This window comes from Biomphalaria glabrata, chromosome 5, assembly GCF_947242115.1.
Source record: "Biomphalaria glabrata chromosome 5, xgBioGlab47.1, whole genome shotgun sequence".
NCBI classification, from domain to species: domain Eukaryota; kingdom Metazoa; phylum Mollusca; class Gastropoda; family Planorbidae; genus Biomphalaria; species Biomphalaria glabrata.
In genome coordinates, this window is record NC_074715.1 from 52,301,651 (window position 1) to 52,325,664 (window position 24,014).

General features: G+C 36.7%; 1 protein-coding gene across 3 annotated transcripts in view; it reads left to right on the forward strand.

Moving 5' to 3' along the window:
- Nucleotides 1-24,014, forward strand: part of LOC106058819 (allatostatin-A receptor-like) — a 158,721-nt gene that overhangs the window by 89,308 nt on the left and 45,399 nt on the right. For all 3 annotated transcript variants that reach the window (XM_056030555.1, XM_056030556.1, XM_056030557.1), the window contains exons 3-4: nucleotides 1,444-1,556; nucleotides 5,203-5,342. In XM_056030555.1, the coding sequence (XP_055886530.1) occupies nucleotides 1,444-1,556; nucleotides 5,203-5,342 (253 nt within the window). The remainder of the gene's footprint in view (nucleotides 1-1,443; nucleotides 1,557-5,202; nucleotides 5,343-24,014) is intronic.

A 24,014-nucleotide genomic window follows, 5' to 3' on the forward strand; every position in this document is an offset into this window, starting at 1 on the left:
AAGCACATGTAAACATAAGAACGACAACCGATACAGCAAATAATTTTCCATAACACATGTTGATCAATCTTTTTTTTTCTTAATAGCAGAATGTTAAACGCTTTGGTTTAGTAATTAAGAGTATAAAGCTAAAACCTTTAGTATATTGGGTTTGGATTAGATTTTTGTTATTACAAAGCTTATATGAACTCATTTGGTCTTGTAAAACGTTTGAACTCGTAATTTCTTCCGCACCGTTTCTCGAATCAAGTTGAATCTTTCCACCATTATTTATTAGGTCCAACAAAACAATGAATCATTAAAAGCAAGTGACCAATTAGTTAATTAATTACTGGCAATTAATTATTATGTTTGATATCTTTGATACTAACTAAATTAAATTAAATTAATATTGACAGTATGGACAGATATATAGGTTTTGTTCCCTTAGATCATTTTAAACTATAATTATTTATAGTTCCTAAAAAATATGAATCGATTTAAAGCCATAGACATAAATAAATATAGACTGGCCGATTAAAGAGTTTTATGAAACGAAAATTTGTGACTTGCAATTTTGTGTACTTTATTACACAGCATTTATGAGCAGTATAAAAGTGAAGTATTCATATCTATTTCAGCCACACACCTATATATATTGTAAATAAGGAGGCAGCGTAGTTTTGTTTAATCTCTAAGAATGAAGATCATGCAATTTTTCATAATTCGGAAATCCGAATACAATAGATATACATGTTTTCAAGTTACATGAAGTTACTTCCTTCGGCAGGTCTATATTTATTTATGTCTATGTTTAAAACATTAACCAAATTGTCAATTAATAATTGGCAATGGATTAAGCTCAGTATTAAGACAAATAAAACTTAATGTATTGATAGATTTGGCTACACATATATAATATTGTATTTTGGAATATTTCTTTGCAAGACTAACAAAGTTACTTTCGATTGGGAAAATAAAGAAGACTTTATTATAATTAAAAAAAATGCAAAATCATAGTTTACACATTTCCTTATTCATGCGTTATTATTTGTTAATAAATGGGCTGCCTGGTCGTGCGGTTTGCGCGTTGGACTATCGTTTGGATTGATCGATGGTCCCGGGTTCAAATCCTGCCCGCTCCCATCCCCCGTCGTCCTGCGGGAGGTTTGGACTAGGAAGTAAACTATCTTCAACTCTGAAGGAACATCCGAAACATGTAAAACATTTTACAAACATTTTTACATTGTTAAAAAAATTTTCTTGAAATTGAATTAAGTTCCCCTTTTTGTCCTGACATTACTTTCTAGATTATAAAATATTTCTATTTAAAAAAAATAACCTAATATACACTTCATACAAGGGAGATAAGAAGAAAGGACTCTTAGATTTTGATTACCAGATGAAATGACATTGATTGTAAATGATGCTTTTTTTACCCCCCCCCCCTTTATTGTTGACTAGGTATCACAGGTAACAGCCTGGTTATTGCAGTGCTGTGTTTGGGGCGTGCCGGAAATTGCGTCACATTCCCCTGTTTGGTCAGCATGGCGTGGGCGGATGTCCTGTTTCTCATGGTGAGTCTGCAAACATTGAGATAAACCCAGACCCATCGTCATAGAAGGCATGAACACTGACCTGCAACGTCACAACCTGTGGGGCAGTGGAGACCAATAGCTCGTTGACACTTCACACTGGTCTCTATACAACTCACAAGGTTGCGACGTCGCAGGTCCCTGTTGAGACCTTCTTTAAGGATTGATCTCGGGTCAACTCGACTGTACTGAGAAGATACGAGCTTCGCTAAAATATATTTTAAACAGAGAGCAGTTGGGAATAAAAAATAAAGGGCGCTTTACAAAACTTAAAGGGAAACTCCGATGGTTTTTCAAATTTGAGTTATTGACATATTTAAATTCGGCGTAAAAAGTTGTAATAGTAAACATTTTACTATTTTCTATTTAAATGCTTAGAAACATTTATATTTAATAAATAAGCCAGTAAATTCTTGACATCTCAAAAAAAACGGGGTTCTATGAGATTTTGTTTTAAGCTAGTTCATACGTCACTTCCCTCAACAATACTGAAAGAGAAACTAGATTTGACCAATCATATCGCTTCATTCTTACAGTAGCTGTTAAGCTTAGTGACGGCCTAGTCCAGAGCTGTCCAGAGAGTACCAACAACGGCTAACGATCAGTTTCGTGGACTTCAAAAAAGCGTTTGATAGTGTCCACCGAGAATCACTATGGAAAATAGTTAGAGAATACGGTATACCAGAAAAATTCGTCCAGATCCTACGACACCTTTACAGTCAGTCTAGTTGCTGCATTAAAACAGAAGAGGGAACAACAGAGTTTTTTACAATCAAGACAGGTGTGAGACAGGGGTGCATCTTATCTCCCTTCCTTTTCCTCCTAGCCATCGACTACATAATGAGGAGAGCAATGAACCAGACTGCCTTTGGTATTCCATGGCATGAACAACTCCGATTGACGGACTTGGACTTTGCTGATGATGTTGCACTACTCGGGGCTACAAATAAATGCATTCAAGAAATGACGGAGAGCCTAGACAGAGAGGCACCCAAAATTGGCCTCCGCATAAACTTGGATAAGACTAAAATTATGCGAGTGGGATATAAGGCAAAGGGTGTCCCCGTCAGACTTGGCGAGTCAAAGCTTGAAGAGCTGGACAAGTTCACGTACCTTGGCAGCATCATAACAAATGATGGAGATGCTTACCATGATGTAGCATGCCGAATAGGAAAGGCAGGGAGCATTTTCCAAAGGCTGCAGCCTATTTGGACTAGCCAAGCCATTGGCTTCCAGACAAAAATACACCTTCTCAACACAATCGTCATTCCAACTGCTACATATGCATGTGAGACGTGGAAGTCATCTGTCAAAATTGAGAAAAGACTAAATGTGGCTCAACAGAGATGGCTGAGACGGATTTTGGGAGTCAGTTACACAGACCGGATCTCAAACAAGGAAATCCTTTGCCGAACTGGGAGTCGAACACTTAGTGAGGTTGTGACTGAGCGTCGCATGAGGTTTGCGGGACATGTTCTACGTCAAAATGAATTACGCACACCAAGAGTTGCTATAACATGGAAGCCAAAACGAGGAAAGCGCAAACAGGGACGTCCTCGTATTACCTGGCGACACACCTTCATGGAGGACCTCAGAACAGTGGACACCAGATGGGAAGAGGTTTCAGACATTGCCAGTGACAGATCATTATGGAGACAGCTTGCCGCCCAATGCGCCGAACGGCGCGGGAGGACCTAAGTCTAAGTCTAAGTAAGTCCAGAGCTATGATACAGTTATATATATATGTATAGATAGATCTAAAAGCATTAGGAAAATCAAATCGAGAAAAAGAGTAACATTTTCATCTAAGCCTCTCCCTGTCCCAAGAAGTAAATGGATCGTGTGTCTGACTGATTCAAACAAACTGGTCAGTGTAAGGCTAGTCTAGACTACGTGTAGTCGGTCATGACAAGACAACCAAGCGATAGTGTTTGTTGTGTGTTGAGTGGTCAGGCGAGAAGATACACACTGCCGTGGTTAGTCAAGCATGTAAATCTACTTTTAATACGCATTTTTTCTTTGCTTACAAGATCCTAGATCTAACTGCATAGACCAAGATATATTTCTTTTACGAGAATGTAAACTTTGCTGTATGGTCTCCTGATATACAGAAGTCAATAGATTAAAACATATTTGTGACGTCACATAGAAACCCGGTGAAAGTCTGACTGTTTTGGATGCGCACGAAAATTACGTCGGAAAAACATCAATTACTAAGTTATTATTGTAAAGAGAAAAAAAAAAGAATCATATATTCATTATCTGTAAATCAAAACACATATTATATCAAAAATTGTCAAAACCATCGGAGTTTCCCTTTAATTGAATCTACGAAGCTTGAGAGAGTTGGCAGATTTCATCTAGTGCAGATAGCTCACTTTTTAAATAAATCATGTGTATGGAATATAGTGGAGGCGAGGTGGTTGAGCGGTAAAGCAATCGGCTTCCGAACCGAGGTCCCGGGGTTAGAATCCTAGTGAAGAATGAAATTTTTTACTTCGGGATTTTCGGGCGCCTCTGAGTCCACCCTGTTCAAATGGGTACTTGACATTAGTTGGGCAAAGTAAAGGCGGCCTCCACATGACATCTTCGTTAACCGTCGGCCACAGAAACAGATGACCTTTAAATCGCAAGGTCTGAAAAGGGAACTTACTTTACTACTTACTATAGAATATAGTAAGTGCTGCTAAGCTAGGTATTTTAAAAAGGTTTTAGATAACTTTGATCCAATCTGTTTCACTTTTAGCACAGTGTAATTTGTTTTTTAGTTGACAACAAGAATCTTTCATTACGGCGTCCTTGACATTGGCTATTCATTTCTATATCTCTCCCAATCTTCCTCTTTTTTTTTTTTCTTTTTTTACCTTGCATCTCCCCCACATTTCTCTTTACTCTTTTTTTTTCTTTGTCTATGCTAATTTTATTACTCAAAGAATGTAAACCGGAGAATAAAAATCAAAAGACCAATCAAAGTGGAGATAACTCAGTTTAAAATTTAGAGTAAGAAACTTCAATGTTCAGAACTTGGCGAATGTGTAAAACCTTGGTTTACACCGATTTTTATTTTAAGCTTTACCTATCCACTAAATTTTCGCATATCTCATGTACTTTTTATAGACAATTCAACTCTCCACAATAAAATTGTGATAAATATAGTTATAGCCATTTGAAATTACTGGCAATTATTATATCAGTAAATGAAAAAAAGTAAAGTTCCCCCTTTCAGACCTTGTGGTCTATAGGGCAGATGATGTAAAGGTCTTTCTGTGGCCTACAATATACGAGGGTGTCATGTGGCCAGCACAACGAACAACCCCCTTTTACTTTTGTCCCAACTAATGTCAGGTACCCACTAGAGCTGGGTGGACTCAGAGGCGCCCGAAGATCCCGAAATTAAAAATCCCAGTCTTCACTAGGTTTCGAACCCCGGAACCCGGTTCGGAAGCCAAGCGCCTTACCACACAGCCACCGCCTGAGTAAATAGCCTCTTCTTAAATAGAACTAAATTTATAAAGACCATTTTTTAAATACTATTGGAGCTATGCTAATATTATTGATGGTTTAAAGCTAATATATTTGTATATTAGTGCCACTATATCCATGCAATGAGGTTATTCATGTATTCCAGGTGTGTGTACCACATTCTATAGTCACCTATTTCATCAGTCACTGGACACTGTCCACTTTCCTCTGTAAAATGTCCGGCTTCGTGGAGAATCTGTCAGCGAATGCGACGGTTTTAAACTTAATTCTGATAAGCATGGAGCGGTGAGTCTTTGTTTTGTTTCTTTTATAGTCAGATTTCTAGTTTGTTTAACAGCAGTAGTATATTGGTGAGAGGGAGTATACATTGAGTAACTAAACGTGAAAATGGAATTATCGTTCCTCCAAAAAAACAACAAAAAAAACAAAAAAAAAACTACAACAAAACAGCAACAAACCCTCCCCCCCCCAAAAAAAAAACAAACAAGCAAAATATAAACAACAACAACAATGCTTATCAATGGAAAGAACTCCGCACTTACAACTATATCTCTCAATAATGCAGACGTTGTTTTCCTTATTCGATATCATAAAGCAATTAATTACCCATAATTCAAAGACAACTAGGTTTAATTTTTTGAATAGGTTCATGTTTTGTTTTTATAAATAATTGTTTAAATTTTCAACTTGATCTAAGAATTGGTTCAATTATCTAAGTCAGTGGTTCCCAAACTTTTTGTGTCTCGTAGACCCCTTGCCATGTTTTCTGGTTTTCGGTAGACCCACTGCTTAACTAGCAAATTTTTGCAAATTCATCTTTAAAAAAAAATTGAATTCTAACTGTAGTGAGTTGAAGTGTGAAAAAGTAATTTAAATCTATATATCAAATTACAGAGATATATTGTTTTTATTGATAATATATTTAAATTTAAACCAATTAAAATAACAATATAAACACTTAAATAGCAATTATTGCTGGAATCATCAAACGCACTGGAAATATTTTTATTTTATTTTGCATGTTAATCCCCCTATCAGAGCCTGAGAAGCCGCTGTATATATGTCGTTTGCAAAGAATTACATAAGAAGCAATTTTATCAGAAGTAGGTTTGTGCAAAACAGTTTTTAAAAATTACTTCAACGGCTGGTAAAAATCAATGTTTTACCTATAGTGTTTTCCGTATTTTGCTACAAGTAGGCCTAAAGAGATATTGTAAGACGCTCACAAAATATCATCTTCTCTATATGATGTTGAAGAGAGATTTTGCGGGCCTATTCTGAACTTCATCTTTTTTGTCAGAGTGGCATTGTCTCAGATGATCCTCCAGCATAATTGGCAACCGCTTATTTGACAAGGAAGGAATGAATCCCAATTTTAAACAATTAACGTTGTACAGTCTACATTCTTTTTGTTAAACATTAGTTAAATGCAGACAAATTGAAGCTATTTAAATAATTATAGAAATTTAATACAACAATGTTTTGTTTATTAAAAGGATGTGAAAATTTAGAGTCATGACGAGCTTAAATGAAATCTATTATCGTAGACCCCTGTGGACATCTCATAGACCCCCATTTTATTTTTTCACTTTTGTAGACCTTTTGGAAGTCTTCGTAGACCCCTGGGGGTCTATATAGACCACTTTGGGAATCACAGATCTAAGGAGACGAACCCCTACTTATTTAGCCCTGAATATTCAAGGGTTAATTTCCATTGTTAGTATCAAACAAAATAATTCATTACCAGTAATTAATTGACTAATTGGTGTTTTATTTTACTGATTCAATGTTTGTCTATGCCAGTGAATAACTGCAAAGCTTCAACTTGATACGAGAATGGGTGTGGGAGACATAACGTGTGCACATTTTTTACCAGTTAGACAGACAAACAGACAGAGTGATTGCAAAAACAAAAGATTATAACGATCTACGCGTATCCACGTGTTACTCTAGTCGTTTATGTTAATGAGATACTCAAACTCTACTAAGTTATTCGTTTTATTTTTGTGGCTGATTCAGGCAACCTTTATCACGCTCTAATAGCACTAGGCCACCAAGCTCGTCACTTTCGCCCTAGAAATACACACAGACTCACTCACACACACACACACACACACACACTTACGTCTCTCTAGGGTATAGATCCAGAGGTAAAACAATGATTAATGTACAAACAACTACAAACACTATCTAACCTGATTAAGATCAGCGGTGGGGGGGGGTAAATATTGGGGTGGGGGGTAATCCCAGTTTATTGTTCTTTTATACAAAAGTCTGGGATAGGGATGACTGCCCAGCTAATTTGCTACCTCCCCCCTTCTCAAAATTTATGCAATATTTCGTAATTTTAGAATTGTATTCTCGACCCAAGGCGGCGTGGTGGTAGAGTGGTTAAGCGCTTGGCTTCCGAACCGGGTGTCACGGGTTCGAATCCTGGTTTAAAACTGGTAATTTTTTTCGTGATCTTTTGCGCTCCTCTGCATCCACCCATCTCTAAATAAGTATCTGACATTAGTTGGAAAAAAGTAAAGGCGGTTAGTCGTTGTGCTGACCAAATGACACCCTCGTTAACCTTGGGCCTTGGAAACAGATGACCTTTACATCATCTGCTCCATAGATCAAAAAGTCTGAAAGTGGAAATGTGCTTTTTGCTTTGCTATTCTCCATAGCCCAGTTATTGTGTCATTGGAACCCGATGCCCTTTCTGTACTGAAGCCAGAGTTTTAATGTCAGTCAGAACTGGGGGGGGGGGGGGTAGCTCTTTTCCATAAGCCTGGTGCAAATATATCATACCGGATGCCCCGGGATATGACTTGGTTCCATCCAGCCTCGAACGCAGAAGCCATACGGGTCTGCTTCAACAGAAAAGAAAATTTGTATTCACACCTGTGCTGAATTATGTCAGAAGCAGTGGACTCGTTAAAAAAAAGTCACTTTTTATACATTCTCTTTCTCGCGTTCTTTCAAACTTCTACTAGTACTAGTAAAAAAAAAAAGAGAGAAGTTCCCCTTTTAGACATTGAGGTCTATAGGGCAGAGGATGTAAAGGTCATCTGTTTTTGTGGCCTACGGTTAACGTGGGTGTCATGTGGCCAGCACAACGACCAACCGCCTTTACTTTTCCTCAACTAACGTCAGGTACCCATTAGAGCTGGGTGGACTCAGAGGCGCCCGAAGATCCCGAAATTAAAAATCCCAGGCTTCACCAGGATTCGAACCCCGGTCCCTGGTTGGGAAGCCAAGTGCTTCACCTCTCAGCCGCCGCGCATCCCTACTAATACTAAGTACATTGTAATAGAAGAGCTCTTCGCTTGACCACTCACTTTGATGTTTTAAAATTTTCAACTAAAACAAGCAAAAAAAAAAAAAAAAAAAAAAAAAAACTTAAAAAAAAAAAGTTTATCTAAAAAAAGGTGGGGAGGGGGGGGGAACTTTGCCAACAAGTTATTCCGTATGTTAGCAGATTTTGTATAGTCGCGTGGTAAAAAATTATCTTGGATGATAACTTGGGTCTTCTTATTTAGTTTAAAGCTATTGAGTCTGTATAGGAAAAGTAGCCGCTGAGCTGTTTGTCAGAGTTTCAAGCTTGTCTTCCCGTGAGAGTGTATCAATGATGACGCCTAGATATTTATATAACTTTACTTGTTGCATTATTTATACGGGTAAGGAAGATAAATCATGTAGTATTGAGAGAGAAATGCCAGTAATAAAGCGTTTTTTTTTCCTATTATAAGCTTTGTTTTTAAAATAGTTGAGCCGTCAATAGCTGTGTCTGGTAAATTAATCTAAATAATGAAAATACGTACATTTCTAAGAAAGAAACTTAAATTGTCTAGGTCACATTGAACTTAGAAAAAAAAATTAAATTAAAACCACTCTAACCCTAGCAACAAAACAACAACAAACTATTCTACACAGCCTGTCCTGATGCTATATTGGAAGCTATCAAAATGGACAATGGTCATGAAATAAAATTATATAATTCATTTAACTTAAAGTGGTCAACAGCAGTTAAACACCTTCAGTGCCCTGGGGCCAGTGAGAATCCGACTACACAATAGGTCTTTAGGGAACAACTTGTCAGAGAAGACAACTCTGACCAACTAACTTGATTCCGTGTAACTCGCCAAGGGAGTTAACGTCTCACCTGATCAGATAAGAAATTAGCTCCCCTAATTGTGACTTTCAACGTGAGTGGAGCATGAACATTTCAAAGTCAAACCGTCTGCGAAAAGATACAGCGCTAGAAATTCAATCTACTTCTACCAGCTTTTTCTTTTCCAGTCTCACGCATCGTTTGCTTATAAAGACATGGAAAAATAAACCGATTTCTAGATTGAGTAATCCCACGAATTGTGTTGCCTAATAATTGACAATTTCCAATGCTGGATATGATAATAATAATAATAATAATAACAATAGTCGAGTCGTAGATCAATGAGGAATGCAGTATTTCCCGTGGCTGCGCAGCCCCAGCTGTGACCTACATAATGTGCTGGAAAAAATGTCTTGATCATAGACATGAATAAATATAGACTGGAAAAGGGAAATAACTTCATGTAACTTGAAAACATGTATATCTATTGTTGTCGGATTTCCGAATTCTGAAAAGTTGCGTCATCTTCAGTCTTAGAGATTAAACAAAACTACACTGCTGTATAATAAAGTACACAACATTGCAAGTCACAAATTTTCGTTTCATAAAACTTTTATCGGCCAGTCTATATTTATTTATGTCTATGGTCTTGATACAGGATGACCTATTTGGAAGGCATAGTATTTGTCCGCGGCATTACTGTCTTGAGACTGGAGTGACGACAATGACTGGAGTTAGGAACTACTTGAGAACGTGATGTAAAGCGCTTGGCTTCTGAACCGGAGGTCCCAGGTTTGAATCCTGGTGAAGACTGGGATTTTTAACTTCGGGATCTTCGGGCGCCTCTGAGTCCACCCAACTCTAATGGGTACCTGACGTTAGTAGGGGAAAAGTAAAGGCGGTTGGTCGTTGTGCTGGCCACATGACACCCTCGTTAACCGTAGGCCTTCATATACAGATAACCTTTACATCATCTGCCCTATAGACCACAAGGTCTGAAAGGGGAACTTTTTTTTGTAAACGTGAAATCATCTGAAGTTTATTTACATGATATAAATTCAACTTTCGTTAAGAAAATAGATAAATACACTTTACGCAGATCACTTTTATTCACATGCATATAGAGTAGTTTATGCTATTCGGACGCCTATAGGCCAAAATTTCAAAGTTTGACTTTGACAGTGCACTATTTGATAATGGTTCGACATAGAAAATAATATGAAGTATCAAAATCTTCTTTAGTTTAAGGACTTCTTATATTTGTACCCCTAACCTATATTTGTTATTATATTTAAGGTCATGTATTTTCATTTAATTCAGACTAATTTGACCAACATTATTTGATTCCGGACACCATAATTTATTTCAGACAGTCTCTATATTTAAGCATCAATAAACTCAGATTTTAATACTATATTGACATTAACTAAATTTTAAGATCCCCAGGCATATCCCCTCACATGAAATTATTAAGATGTTTTCAAATTATGCATAAATACAAACACAAAAAATAAAACTTGAACACACTTATGCTACCAAAATTAGGTCACTGGGATAGTGGAAAAATCACAAACTACCAGACTTATTTTATGTTCGCATGATTAGATGAATGTTGAATGTTTGTATTTTTTGTTTATTAATTTAATAAATTTCTAATACAGATGATCTTTTGTAGTAGAGTAGCCTACAGGTTAGGATAGCCATTCTTGCCTAAATAGCTGAATCCTCTATATTCTCTCTATATAAATCTAGATCTATCTAGTAGGTCTAGATCTAAACATTTAACTTCATTCAATGTACCAAGCTTACTCCAAACATTTGACCATTTATTCTCTATAAAAAAAAAAACAAAAAAAAAATAAGATCATTTACATTGATGTCCAAAACTGGCTGTTTGAAATAAATTTTGGTAAGAAATTTAATCAAACACCCTTCTATTAATTTTTTTTATGGAATCAAACAACTTGGCTTATGAATCAAATAAATCAGCTCCAAAAACAGAATAAATATTGCCGGGCTCATTAGCAAAGACTTAGCCAATCAAAAAATATAGTCTTAACCCTAGGAAGAGGTAACATAGAAAATAACAACCTGACTTACACATTTGAAATTATTTTTCCAGACATAAAAAGACAACTTAATGGAAGGAAATTGGGCCAAAATCATTGGAAAATGGACAAGCACATTACACAGCGCGTTAGTTTCGTATTAAATATAAAAAAAAAAGATGTAATGACCACAAAAACAGCGAGTGTCCGAATTCATGTAATGTCCGGATTAAAATAAACTACTCTATATACTTTGTTACATTTCTAGCTTCACTCATATCACCAAGTCCTTTACTTGACCTTCACAAAGGTTAGTGGGTAGCGTGGTCGAGAAGCTAAGTACGCTTGAACTTGGTTTGTCCTTGGTGACCTATGAAGTGGGCTCGAGTTTCGACACCCGACTCGAGCAGAGTTGTGTTTACTGAGCGACTAAAGGCAGCACGGAAAAACCTTCTCCCAGATACCCCCTCCCCCCCCCCCCACTGGTACACAAATGAGATAGGACCATAACGCCCTGAGCATGCTATAAGCATGAAAGTAGCGCTATATTAAAAACTTTTTTTTTTTAATTTTATCAACTAACTTAAGACCACCTGCTTTCATGCCATGACTTCCAACTGACCAGAAAACTAACAGACTTCAACAACTAACTAGAAACTTAGTTAACTGTAAGTCATTTCATTAACAGTACACTCTCGATATCACATACGACCTTACTTCCGGTCATTTCTAACTCGTGTTCACTATATGTATATATAGTTCTCTACGTCGCCCAACCATGAAGGACACCACGCGAGCACGCCGACTCTCTAACCCTCGATGAAAACGTCATGCAAAAATAACTCTTTTATTTCTGCAAGTCGGACTAGAGTTACCCCACATAGCTTTCGCGACGACAGAGAACAAGTAATCTTCTCTGTATATATAATCCTCTACGTCGCCCAACCCCATTTGGACAACTGTGTTTTTCAGGAAGTGTTCACCCGTCACTAAATAGCGGCGTATACAACGCCGCAGGTCGGCTTGTAAAATAGAAATTAACTATCATTGACGAGCTGTTTGGTAAACATGCCTGTTCCGCAATAGTGACTATACTATATGTCGGTCACAACATCAGGCATCATAATCTAACTCTATTATAAATAGATCTAGATCTAGATTAATTACGAGCACTGCTTATATATGCTTAGAATTGTATCCCCTATTCAGAAGTAGCCTACATTAAATTAGATTCAAGTATATTAAAACAAGTCACTAGTTTAAACTTTTAAACTCTATATTCAAGAAATTCACCAAAGTACTACAAAGTAACTATTTTGCCTGTGATAAAGTCATTATATGGAAACCTAGTAAATATAGGGCAAACACTAATTATATTAGGCTGATGTAAGTATGCACTTTGACTATGAGACTATTTGATGTGCCAGGAATTAAGGGGGGATAAGCTGATGAAAGGGGTTAGAACAAAGTGTGAGTATTGAATGGCTACAAAAAGTAGAATTAAATCCTTTGAGTTACATTTTGAAAACCATTTAAAATCTATTTAATGAATTAGTGCATTGTATATTTATTCACTCACATAGAAAGCTTCTATTCATAATAAAAATTGTGTTTATCTTAGATGGGATATCACGTTATTATTTGCTGTGTTTTCTTTATCTTGTTTATACTATTGCTGTATTCTTTTGTACTTCCATTATGTTCTGATAAGTTTGTGATTATCAGTTCAAGACTTTCACAAAGTGATTCTTGTATTAAAATCTGCATAGCATGAATAAATAGTGGTTCGTTTGTAAACAAAAAAAGAAGATTAGTTGTACCCAGGTTTTATTGAGGGAAACAATTATCACCAGACCAGACTTGACTGTATTCATAACCTATATAAATCTGATCCACTAAATTCCTCATGAGAGCACTGCAGTGATGTATGGCTTCAATTTTCGGTTTGATGACAAGTTTAACTTCTGGAAGCCGGTGCAGTTCTGACTACTACGTATTTCTTTGATGGTGATGTGGAGAGACGGTCAGACTAATAAAGTTCCTTTGGACCTGTATACACGGGCTCCGAACTCACGTCGTATCCGCAACGTGATGATGACTGTGTGATGTCCAGGAACATTGTTGATTAGCTCAGCTTTAATTATATAGTTTTGGACGTTAAAACATCAGAGCAATAGGACTTCAGGCTGATCTGTCAGCCGGTAAACGCACCAACAAAACCATTAACTATGAACAATTTTGGATCTTCACTTTTCGTAATGTGGGAAGCGTGGTCGAGAGGCTAAGTGCGCTTGAACTTAGCTTGGCTTGGCTACCTATGAAGGGGGCTCGAGGTTCGAAACCCGACTCGGGCAGAGTTGTGTTTACTGAGCGCCTAAAGGCAGCACGGAAAAACCTTCGCCTAGATACCCCCTCCACCCACTGGTCCACAAACTGCTAAAAGCATGAAAGTAGCACTATATAAAAGCCATAAATTATTATTAATTATTATTAATGAACATGAAAAACTGATCTTGTTTTGACCACTCGCTTATGCTCCTATATCTGGAACCATGACCATGACAATTGATGAACTCCTGCGGGTACATTACAGTGAACAGTTTATTTGATCATGAACTATATACAACTTCTCAATAACTTCTATTCTGCTCAACAGTATTATATGGTCTAGACGTGGATGCGTTAACTTGTTTGTATTGTGTGTTAGTGTAAATGAAAGTATAATCTGAATAAACCGCATTAAAAAAAAATCAAATTAAAAAAAAAGGGGGTAAATCAGTGTTTCCCAGAGAGGGGTTAGGTTAGGGAAGGGGGTACTGTTTGTTTGTTTGTTTTACATGTTTCGGATGTTCCTTCAGAGTTGAAGCTGGTTTACTTCCTAGTCCAAACCTCCCGCAGGACGACGGGGGATGGGAGCGGGCAGGGTTTGAACTCTCGACCGTCGATAAATCTGAACGACAGTCCAGCGCGCAAACCGCACGACCAGGCAGCCATCCTTGCACATGGTTAAAAGGAAACTCCGATGGTTTTTCAAATTTGAGTTATTGCCATATTGAAATTCTGCGTAAAAAGTTGTAATAGTAAACATTTTTCCATTTTTTATTTAAATGCTTAGAAACATTTATATTTAATAAACTAGACAGTAAATTCTTGACATCTCCAAAAAAAACAAACAAAAACGGGATTCTTTGATATTTTGTTTTTAGGTTAGGCATACGTCACTTCCCTCAACAATACTGAAAGGGAAACTAAATTAGACCAATCGTATCGCTTCATTTCTTACAGTAGCTGTTAGGCTGTAAGTCTTAGTGACGGCCTAGTCCAGAGCTATGATACAGTTATATATATATGTATAGATAGATCTAAAAGCATTAGGAAAATCAACTCGAGAAAAAGAGTAACATTTTCATCTAAGCCCCTCCCTGTCCCAAGAAGTAAATAGATCGCAGGTCTGACTGGTCAGTGTAAGGCTAGTCGAGACTACGTGTAGTCGGTCATGACAAGACAACCAAGCGATAGTGTTTGTTGTGTGTTGAGTGGTCAGGCGAGAAGATACACACTGCCGTGGTTAGTCAAGCATGTAAATCTCCTTTAACACGCATTTTTTTCTTACAAGATCTAGATCTAACTGCATAGACGAAGATATATTTCTTTTACGAGAATGTAAACGTTACTGGAATGGTTTTCCGTTATACAGTAAGTGGATAGATTAAATTAACAGGTATGTGTGATGTCACATAGAAACCCGGTGAAAGTCTGACCGTTTTGGATGCACAGGAAAATTACGTCAGAAAAATATCAATTACTAAGTTATTATTGCAAATAAAAGCAAAATAGTTATATATTCATTATCTGTCAACCAAAACACATATCAAAAATTGTCAAAACCATCGGAGTTTCCCTTTAACCTTGTTGATTTAAAAAAAAATAACTGTATGGTTTTATACGTTTGAACAACATATCATAAGCTTTAAATACGCTTTTTCCCCATTTTAAGACTAGTTTCTACAAAGATCTGGAACCGGATAAAGTTGTTACAACTTCCGTCAACAGGCCCACTTTCTTAATATAAAAACAAGGTTTCCATTTATTTAAGAATGTATTTGATGTGTCTCTGAAGCATGCAGAAAATAAACTCACTAATTGAATACTTAATTGTGATATGTTATTAAAACAAATCTTTTTTTTTTTTGGGGTGGGGGGGGGGAGGGGGGAGCGAGGGGTACTCAGCGTTACGAAAATTCTAGAAAGGGTATTTAAAATAAAAACTCACTACAAAAAACACGCCTTTTCACTCTGGCAATCTGGAGTCTGGAGTACCCAAGACAGCTCACGACAGTGCCGCTTTCCTTGCATGATTCACATTGCATAGCATATCAAACAATCGCTATTTCGAACCGGCCTTAGATAATTGGAGGCCCTTGGCGAAGGGAAATTGATGGCCCCAACTGAAATTTAAAAAAATAAAAAGCAAAAAAAAAAAATAATTACGCAATTTATTTTAATTCCAGTGTACTCTAAAAATAGCATTGGGCGCGTCTCATTATTTCTTCTTAAAAAAAAATCGTTTTAAGTTCTGTGCGAAACCCCCATCAATTGGGATCACTAGGCGGCTGTCTAGTTTGCCTATGACTAAGGCCGGCCCTGTTACAGTGACGTAGCTTAAGTGGCGGAGGAGGGGGGATAATTTGACCCCCCCCCAGCCCTAATTGAATTTTACATAAAATATCAAATATTACGCAAACTGCAGGGGCCCTTAAAGAGATCAATCCCCACTGGACCCAAAACGATGGAAAATTCCTAGCTACGCCCCTGCCAAGTTAGCTTCTTCTCACCGTCACTATAGAAAAACACACACACAAACACACACCATACGACGATCAACATTATTTACCTTAATTAAAGATATAGTTTTACTAGGGTTTAATCCTATTTGAAATATATTTAGACTTCTTGGCCAGAAATAGCTCGATACGTCAATCTCGTTCAAAGCCGTTTAACAATAATCATACTCTTCATTTGCTACAAGGAAACATGCCATTTTGTTTTCTGACATCTTGTCAACACTCAAGTGTTAAGTAATCCTGCGTGAAGACGTCTGCCATTAATTAACTTTGACAAGATCTTACTGTCGTAACTCAGTAGCTGGCATTTATAAAATGAGTTTATTTTTTTACTTTCCGTGAAATGACCTCGGCTCTTTCCCATTGTAAACTTTCTGGATCGTGCAAATACTTTTGCTTACAAATACAACTAACAATTGAAACACAAAATCTTTAGATTTTACACTGCTTATCCGTGGTGGCTGAGTGATAAAGTGTTTAGCTTTCGAACTGAAGGGTTTCTTGTTCGAATATCGGTGAATAGTTTTGAATTTTGGGATTTGGATGCCCCTGAGTCTACCCAACTCTAATGGATACTTGGCATTAGTCGGGAAGGTATAAGCGGTTGGTCTTTGTGCTGGCCACATGATGCTCTCGTTAACAGTCGGCCATATATCGCAAAGTTTGAATAGGTTACATTAATACTACTTTATATTCATTTTATCAATCAAAACAGCAAAATGTGAACATATCAACAATGTGACTGTATCAATATAAACATAAGGTACAATTGGTTGTTTAAAATCTATGAACATGAATTGTAGAGAAGGTGTCCAATCTGGGTCTGTGTAATTTGTACTGATCAGAAGATAGGTTGCGTGTTGATGTACGCGTAGTATTACTATCGAGTTCGTGACCACAGACGTTCAGATGAAGACACTTCACAATAAAGTCAATCAACAGGTGTAGGTAGGAATAGAGCTGTTTAATTTAGAAAGGGAGCAGTCTACTCTCAGTCCTTAGAATAAAAGATGCTATATTGCTATGAAAGCCTAGCCTATATTGTCTGTGTTATCTATCTAAGCTAGACTCGCTTTGGAGTCATGTCGTCCTAATTGTGCGTTCACTAGCAGTCCCCCAAAGTGCGTCTCTACAGAAAACAAACACATTGTGCGATTGGTTGTTTAAAATCCTTGAACTTTGTATCACTGTATCAATGTAAACTATTGAATAAATTAACTAGGCAAAAAAATTCTTGCCTGTGAAAATAATTTTATAGAAGCGAAAATGTGGTTAAAAAAATAGATTACTTCTAAGTGATATTTAAACATTTTATTCAAGCACTAAATTAACACCACTTACAAATGAAATACTAAATAGACAGTTTCTGAAATGCAGTTCCCCCTTCTCGCAGCTGATCTATCAAAAGGAGCAGCAGGTAGCGATACAGTTAGGAAGCAGACTTTCCCGAGTTTGGGTATAGCCCAGGGGCGGACTGGCTATATGGGCAAACGGGCAAATGCCCGGTGGGCCGGTACCAAATGGGCCGGTCTGGTCGCGACCAAAGAAAAAAAAATTCAGTGCAGACAACTTTTAAAAAAGTGACAGCATCAATACATAAAGTTGTTTTTTTTTTTTAAATTATTATTACAATTAATTTTGTTTGAAATTCAACAAGAATATAATTTTAAGAATTACACTATACACTGCACGTATTATCATTTGTAAAACGTTAGACCGTACTTTTTGCTATGCACGAGCGGCATGGCCTTCAACACTACTTTGATGTCTTCGAGACTGTGTTTGGCCTGATCATTTTGCTGGTCGGCATGGGCCTTTGATGGCACTCCTATTTTTGTTTTGCTCCTTCCCTCACCCGTCTTTTTATGGTTCCATTGTCAGTTAACGAAAAAGAGGGATGGAAGAGGTTAAGTTAGAAAACATTGATATAACGCGGCAAAGAGGGAGACAATTAGCTCTTTAACAAAACATAATAGAAGTTAACTTATACACATACTCACAGCCGCGAAATTGCAAACCACCCAACTTATTCATAGCTCAATATAGGTATAAAGTTATACTTTCTGCTATTTCAAAAGAAAAGTAAGTTTCTTGTTGTTTATTTGTAATAACATAGATCTGAGAATACTTCACTTTAGGTTTAAAAAAAAATAAAATTTAATTAAAACATAAATCTAGATCTAAATACAAACGATACCTTTATGATAAATGGCAGACTTATGTTTAGTATAAAGTCATTAATAATGAAAATTATTACAATAATTATAATAATTTAGATAGCGCTGTCACATCCGATATTTAATGAAATTTATTTATATTTTAAATAATACTAGTGGACCGGCGGCGTAGCATACGCCGCTATTTTGCAGGGCAGGCCTTAGGCAACTGCAGGCTATGCGACCGCAGTGGGGCCCGCACTTTCATAGAACCCGCACTTTCATAATTCAAGATGTATATATCTTTATTAAATTAAACAATTTTATAAAAAAAAACAGATTTCCATCGCCCTCCTATCGAGCTCCTGGAAATCTCCCGAAATCGCAAAATATACGAAAAAGTCCTTAAATATACGGAAATATATACACAAAAATTGTCATTTTGGGGTGTAATTCAATATGGAAAACGCCAATCTTACGCGCGGCATTATGCATCAGCCGTAATTGTGTAATCTGGTGAAAGAAGCTTCTCGCGCCTCAAACTAATGAAGAATTAGTTGAGGTCAATAATTTTCAAAGATAGATTGAAACATTCGGTAATTCTTTCTATTGAGCGTGATCTATGTAGGAAACAGAATTATTATGATATACTGTATGACTTTGCTACACGCAAGGCTGGTAAAGTAATTCTGTACGTAGTTTTTAAATAATATATTCATATACAAATCGCGTTTTTTGAGAATGTACTAGGACGAAGCAAGAGCTTTTCACATTTTGAAGTACCAATCTAACCGTTCTGCTTTCTCTTATCTTTTAAAGGAATATATATAAATCTCTCTCTCTCTCTCTCTCTCTCTCTCTCTCTCTCTATATATATATATATATATATATATATATATATATATATATATATATGTATATATATATAGTTCGTCCATCGTAGTTCGATTATGACCACTTTGTCATCTAGGGGGATGAGGGCTTTGCACTGGGGTTTTATGTCTCCTCGTGTGGCTAGTGAGACCTATGTGAGCCCGGAATGTTCGGCCGCACACTAGGCAGGTTATTAAAGCTGGAGCTATTGTCATTGGCCTTGCTTTTCTTCTCTGGCGTTTTTCTTCTGCCAACTTTGTTCTCTTTTATTCAGCAACCTGTGCGCCGGTTTTCACAGCGCGACGCCATGATGCTCTGTCATGTGCCTCTGTCTCCCAGGTGGATGGGTCTATGGTGAATGCCTTCAGAGAAATTTCGAGGGTGTCCCTGAAGCGCTTTCTTTGACAACCTTGCGATCGCTTTCCTTCGCTTAGTTGGCCATACAAGAGTCGTTTAGGGATGCGGTGGTCTTCAATTCTGCATGCTTGTCCTGCCCATCGCAGCTGGGACTGCATCAGGATTGTGTGGATGCTTTGCAGACCCGCTCTTTGAAGGACTTCAGTATCTGGTATTTTGTCTTGCCATTTGACATTCAGTATTTTTCACAGACATGTCATGTGGAAGTGATTCAGTTTCTTTGCATGTTAACTGTACACTATCCATGTTTCTGAGGCAAAGAGCAATGTAGGGAGGATGACGGCTCGATAGATCGCTAGTTTTGTATTTGTGGTGATACCACTTTAAAGGAATGGGTTGCCTGAGTCAGCCAGGAAAACCAATGACTTAGCATATTTTAAGTCACAGATCAACATGCATGACTAGATTAACACGTGAAATGCGTAGGACCTAATTATTTTAATTTTTTTGTTAAGAAACGTCTGTAATCTATAAGTAATACCAAAAAGTTTGAAACTCATTAAGGCTGCTATTGTAGTGTTTATAGTTTTCAGACTACATCTATATTATAAAGTAGAATGTGTGGTGTATGTATGTATGTATGTATGTATGTATGTATGTTACTTATAGACATCAAAACCGCTTGACCAATCTTGATAAAACTAGGCAGGAATGTTCCTTGGGTACCAACTTAGACCTTAGTGAATGTATTGTAGCCCTAAAACAAATGTAAGACCCTCAAAAAAAATAAAGTTGTCCGACTCTATTACAGCTATAGTATTTTATGGATCTAGGCCATGTCTACAATGTTGACATGAGAAAAGATAGAAAGGATTTAGACCTAGATCTAATTTTAAGAAATACACTTTGCGCAGATAGTTTTTTACTTTGACACATGAAAAGACAAAAGAAGATCCATTGATTTCATCATATAATAAAATTAACCTTCAATTTTGTGTTTCAAAAGCATTTTTTACATTAATTAGTTCCTTATATCTGTGATTACAGATTTCCTGACGAACATTCTTTCATTAGACAATTCCGTAATGAATCGCGTACTAAATATTAATTCGTTTAATTGTTTACTTTATAATCCCATCCCTAGATCTAAAACTCTAATTCAACTCTAAGATGATAAAACTTCTCTTCGCACAGATAGTCTTATACTTTAACACATAAACATATTAGTTAAAGTCCATTCATTTCATATTTTGATCAAATAAACATTCAAATTTGGTTTTCTAAAGCTACATTCGCATATGACAGCTGCGAAGCCGAGTTGAGATAGGCCTAGATCTATATTCATTCATGACTCGCGTACTAAAAATTATTTCGTTTAATTGTTCACTTTATAATCCCATTTATTTAACAAAGCTATCGCTCTTTTCGTTTTTAATAGATAAGAATGTATCGACTTCGGGTAAACCATTTTCGCAAAACTAATTTTATTTTCGTTGCGAAAGAGAAATAACGTGAAAGGATCATTTGCTACATTTAACATACATCTAAATCCAATCCACTAGATTATTCAAAAGCAAATGTTTTAATTTTAAAAAAAAATTGGATTTAAGCCTATTAGCTATTTTTACATTGACACATTCGCTTTACTTATTACATTATTATTTCGTTTAATTGTTTACAAAACTCTCTCAGTGACTATATCGACAGTAATGCGCAAATAAAGACCCGCGGGTCGCGGGTAACATATGTCTAGTATATGTATAAATAGAATACATTATGTAAGCCTACGAAAGCATACATCCAGTTTTCGATGCGTTATCAAACTTTATATATTTTGAATAGAATTAGGCTTACAATTATGATAAAACACATGGGCGTAGCCGAGAGGGGAGGAGTTCAAACCATCACTGGCCTCAGATCTCATTGTCTGAAAGGGAAACTTTACTTACTTCCCCAGTGCAGCCAACTTAGGCAAACTACAGTCACCAAATTTCAGGAAAAAGGGCTTTTGTGGTTTCCCTCCCCCCCCCCCTTTCCAATACAAAACTAGAGCATTTTACCATTTTCTACCAGTCGCTGGACTCCAGTGAATAGAAGATTTAGTTTTTGATTTTTTTTTAGCGGAAGAGTAGCAGGCTAATTGCACTGTAGATACCTCAAAATATGAATTTTTTAAAGCTTAAAATAACGGAAATAATGCTTGGGTCCGGCTCGAACTGGGGAAGCTTACAGCGCTCCCCCAGACTCCCAAGCTGTCCCTTGGCGGTGTGTACTGCCTTTCACTAATTATAGGAAGAGAGTATTCTAGGGTAGAAAAAACGTTTAAAAGAATGAAAGATAAGAATTTAATGAATATTAATTACATATACACACACTAATATATTATTAAAATCCCCCCCCCCCCCCCCACGAAAATATATGACATGCCATTTGTGGGCCGGTTTATATGGTAATGCCCGGGCCGATTTTGATACCCAGTCCGCCCCTGGTTTAGCCGCAAGGCAGAAGAGGTTTGAATTCAGAGATTTCCTTCTCCTAAATGGGTAGCCAGATCAGGCTGACGAGCCCTTTCTGCCCGAAGCTTAATGGTGAAGGCGCCAGCTACTCGCCTTTGCAGTTCTGTTGGACCCAATATCTGAGCCACACTTGAAGGTCAGGAGTTGGACTGTTTATGTGGCTCTTTTGAGACGCGTGGTATTAAAAGTATTTCATAGGTAGTGGGGTGCTTATATCCATTACCACTTCCGGTAATAACTAAGTAATAATAATAATTAATAATAATTTTATTTATAAAGCGCTGTTAACAAACAAAATGTAGGCTCAAGGCGCTGTAACAACATTACAAACATAAACACAACTGCCGAAATAACAGTTAATCTAAAAAAGTACTGATCATTAACTAAAACCACAAACTAATAAATGTTTCAGTAATTGTCCTTTTAAATGTCATTGGAGTGAGTATGAAGATTTATTCATATTTTGTTGACCTTTATTGATATTGATAAATATTTATACTGGTCTATTTTATCTTAACCTCTATTTTATAGCATGCGATGTAGATTTGAACTCATTTAAGTAACAGTCTAGTCTGTTCGACTGTTCACAACTGTATTTGCACAACTTTAGTATGCCGATTATTTCCTTTCAGTCGCTAACCTAAGGTTATGTCAAAAAAAAAAAAAAATCTTTATTTAATGAACTAATGACTTTTGTACAAAAAAAAAGAAAGGAAAAAAAAAATTAATGTGTCCCACTCTTCCAACTCTTGGAAAAGTGCATTATGTCATTTTCATAAAGGTCAAAAGTAACAAAAAAATATTTCATTGTCTTTAAAAAACAACACACACACACACACACACACACTAACACACAAACATAAAAACACACAAACAAAAACACACAGACAAACGAATGCAGCCTTTTCATTCGTAGCAAATGAATTGTTAAAACAGTCCATTGAATTGGTGTGTGGGGGGGGGGGGGGGGGAGTAAGGGTAAGGGGCGGGGAATAGGACATATAAAAATACGAATTATATTAGCGAGACAATACATTGCTTGTGAATCGGAACTCTTTTTTCCCAATATTATTAGAATGGAAAAGAATGTTGACTCAAAATATCATGTCAGTTGAACATGAAATTCAACAATGTCCGTAAGGGAGATAATTCTATTATTTTAAAAAGCTTTTTTTTTTTTTTTAAACATGAACAATTAAACCTTTTTCTTTTTAAGATTCTTTTTTTTTCTCTTTTAAAGTTTTCACAATCTTTTTCCGCTCTATTTAAACAGTTCACAATTAGGCTATTCTCTTTTAATAATAATGGGTAATTGAAACGCATCATTAATTAAAGAGCATTTTAATTCATTCCAAGTTCGTCTCGTTCTTCACGCGAGAAGTTACGAGGATAATACTTTGACAATAGTTTTACATTGTAGGTTCCCAGAGTTTATTGTGATAGTGGAAAGGAATCGATACCTTCACTTATCCTTAGTCTGTTGAACCGTTGGGACACCACATGTGATCTGTTAACGGTCTTTCTTCGTTCCTCTCTGTCTTTTGACTTGGATAGAATATCATTCAAAGACTGGCCCGTTCATTCTTCTATTTTGTCTTCCCATCGCTTTCTCTGTCTGCTTCTTCTTCTTTTTCCTGGTACTGTTCCCTGAAGGTTTTTATATTATATCTAATCAAACTTGAAATGGCTTGAATAACTTCTATTGTGAACAAAACTAAATCTTACTTTTATTCTAATATGGAATTCTTATTGAAAAACTAAGAGCTAAGTCTATACATTTATAAGGTTTTATTATTAAATAAAGTATCACAAGGTCATCAGGAGTTGACTACCAGCAGTTTGGTACTATAAGTCAATGACCGACAATGTAGCTTGGGAAGCGTGGTCGAGAGGCTAAGTGCGCTTGGCTTGCCTACCTAGAAGGGGGCTCGAGGTTCGACATCCGACTCGGGCAGAGTTGTGTTTACTGAGCGCCTAAAGGCAGCACGAAAACCAACTCCTAGATAGCCCTTCCCCCCCACTGGTCCACAAATGAGATTGGACCAAAGCACTCTGAGCATGCTATAA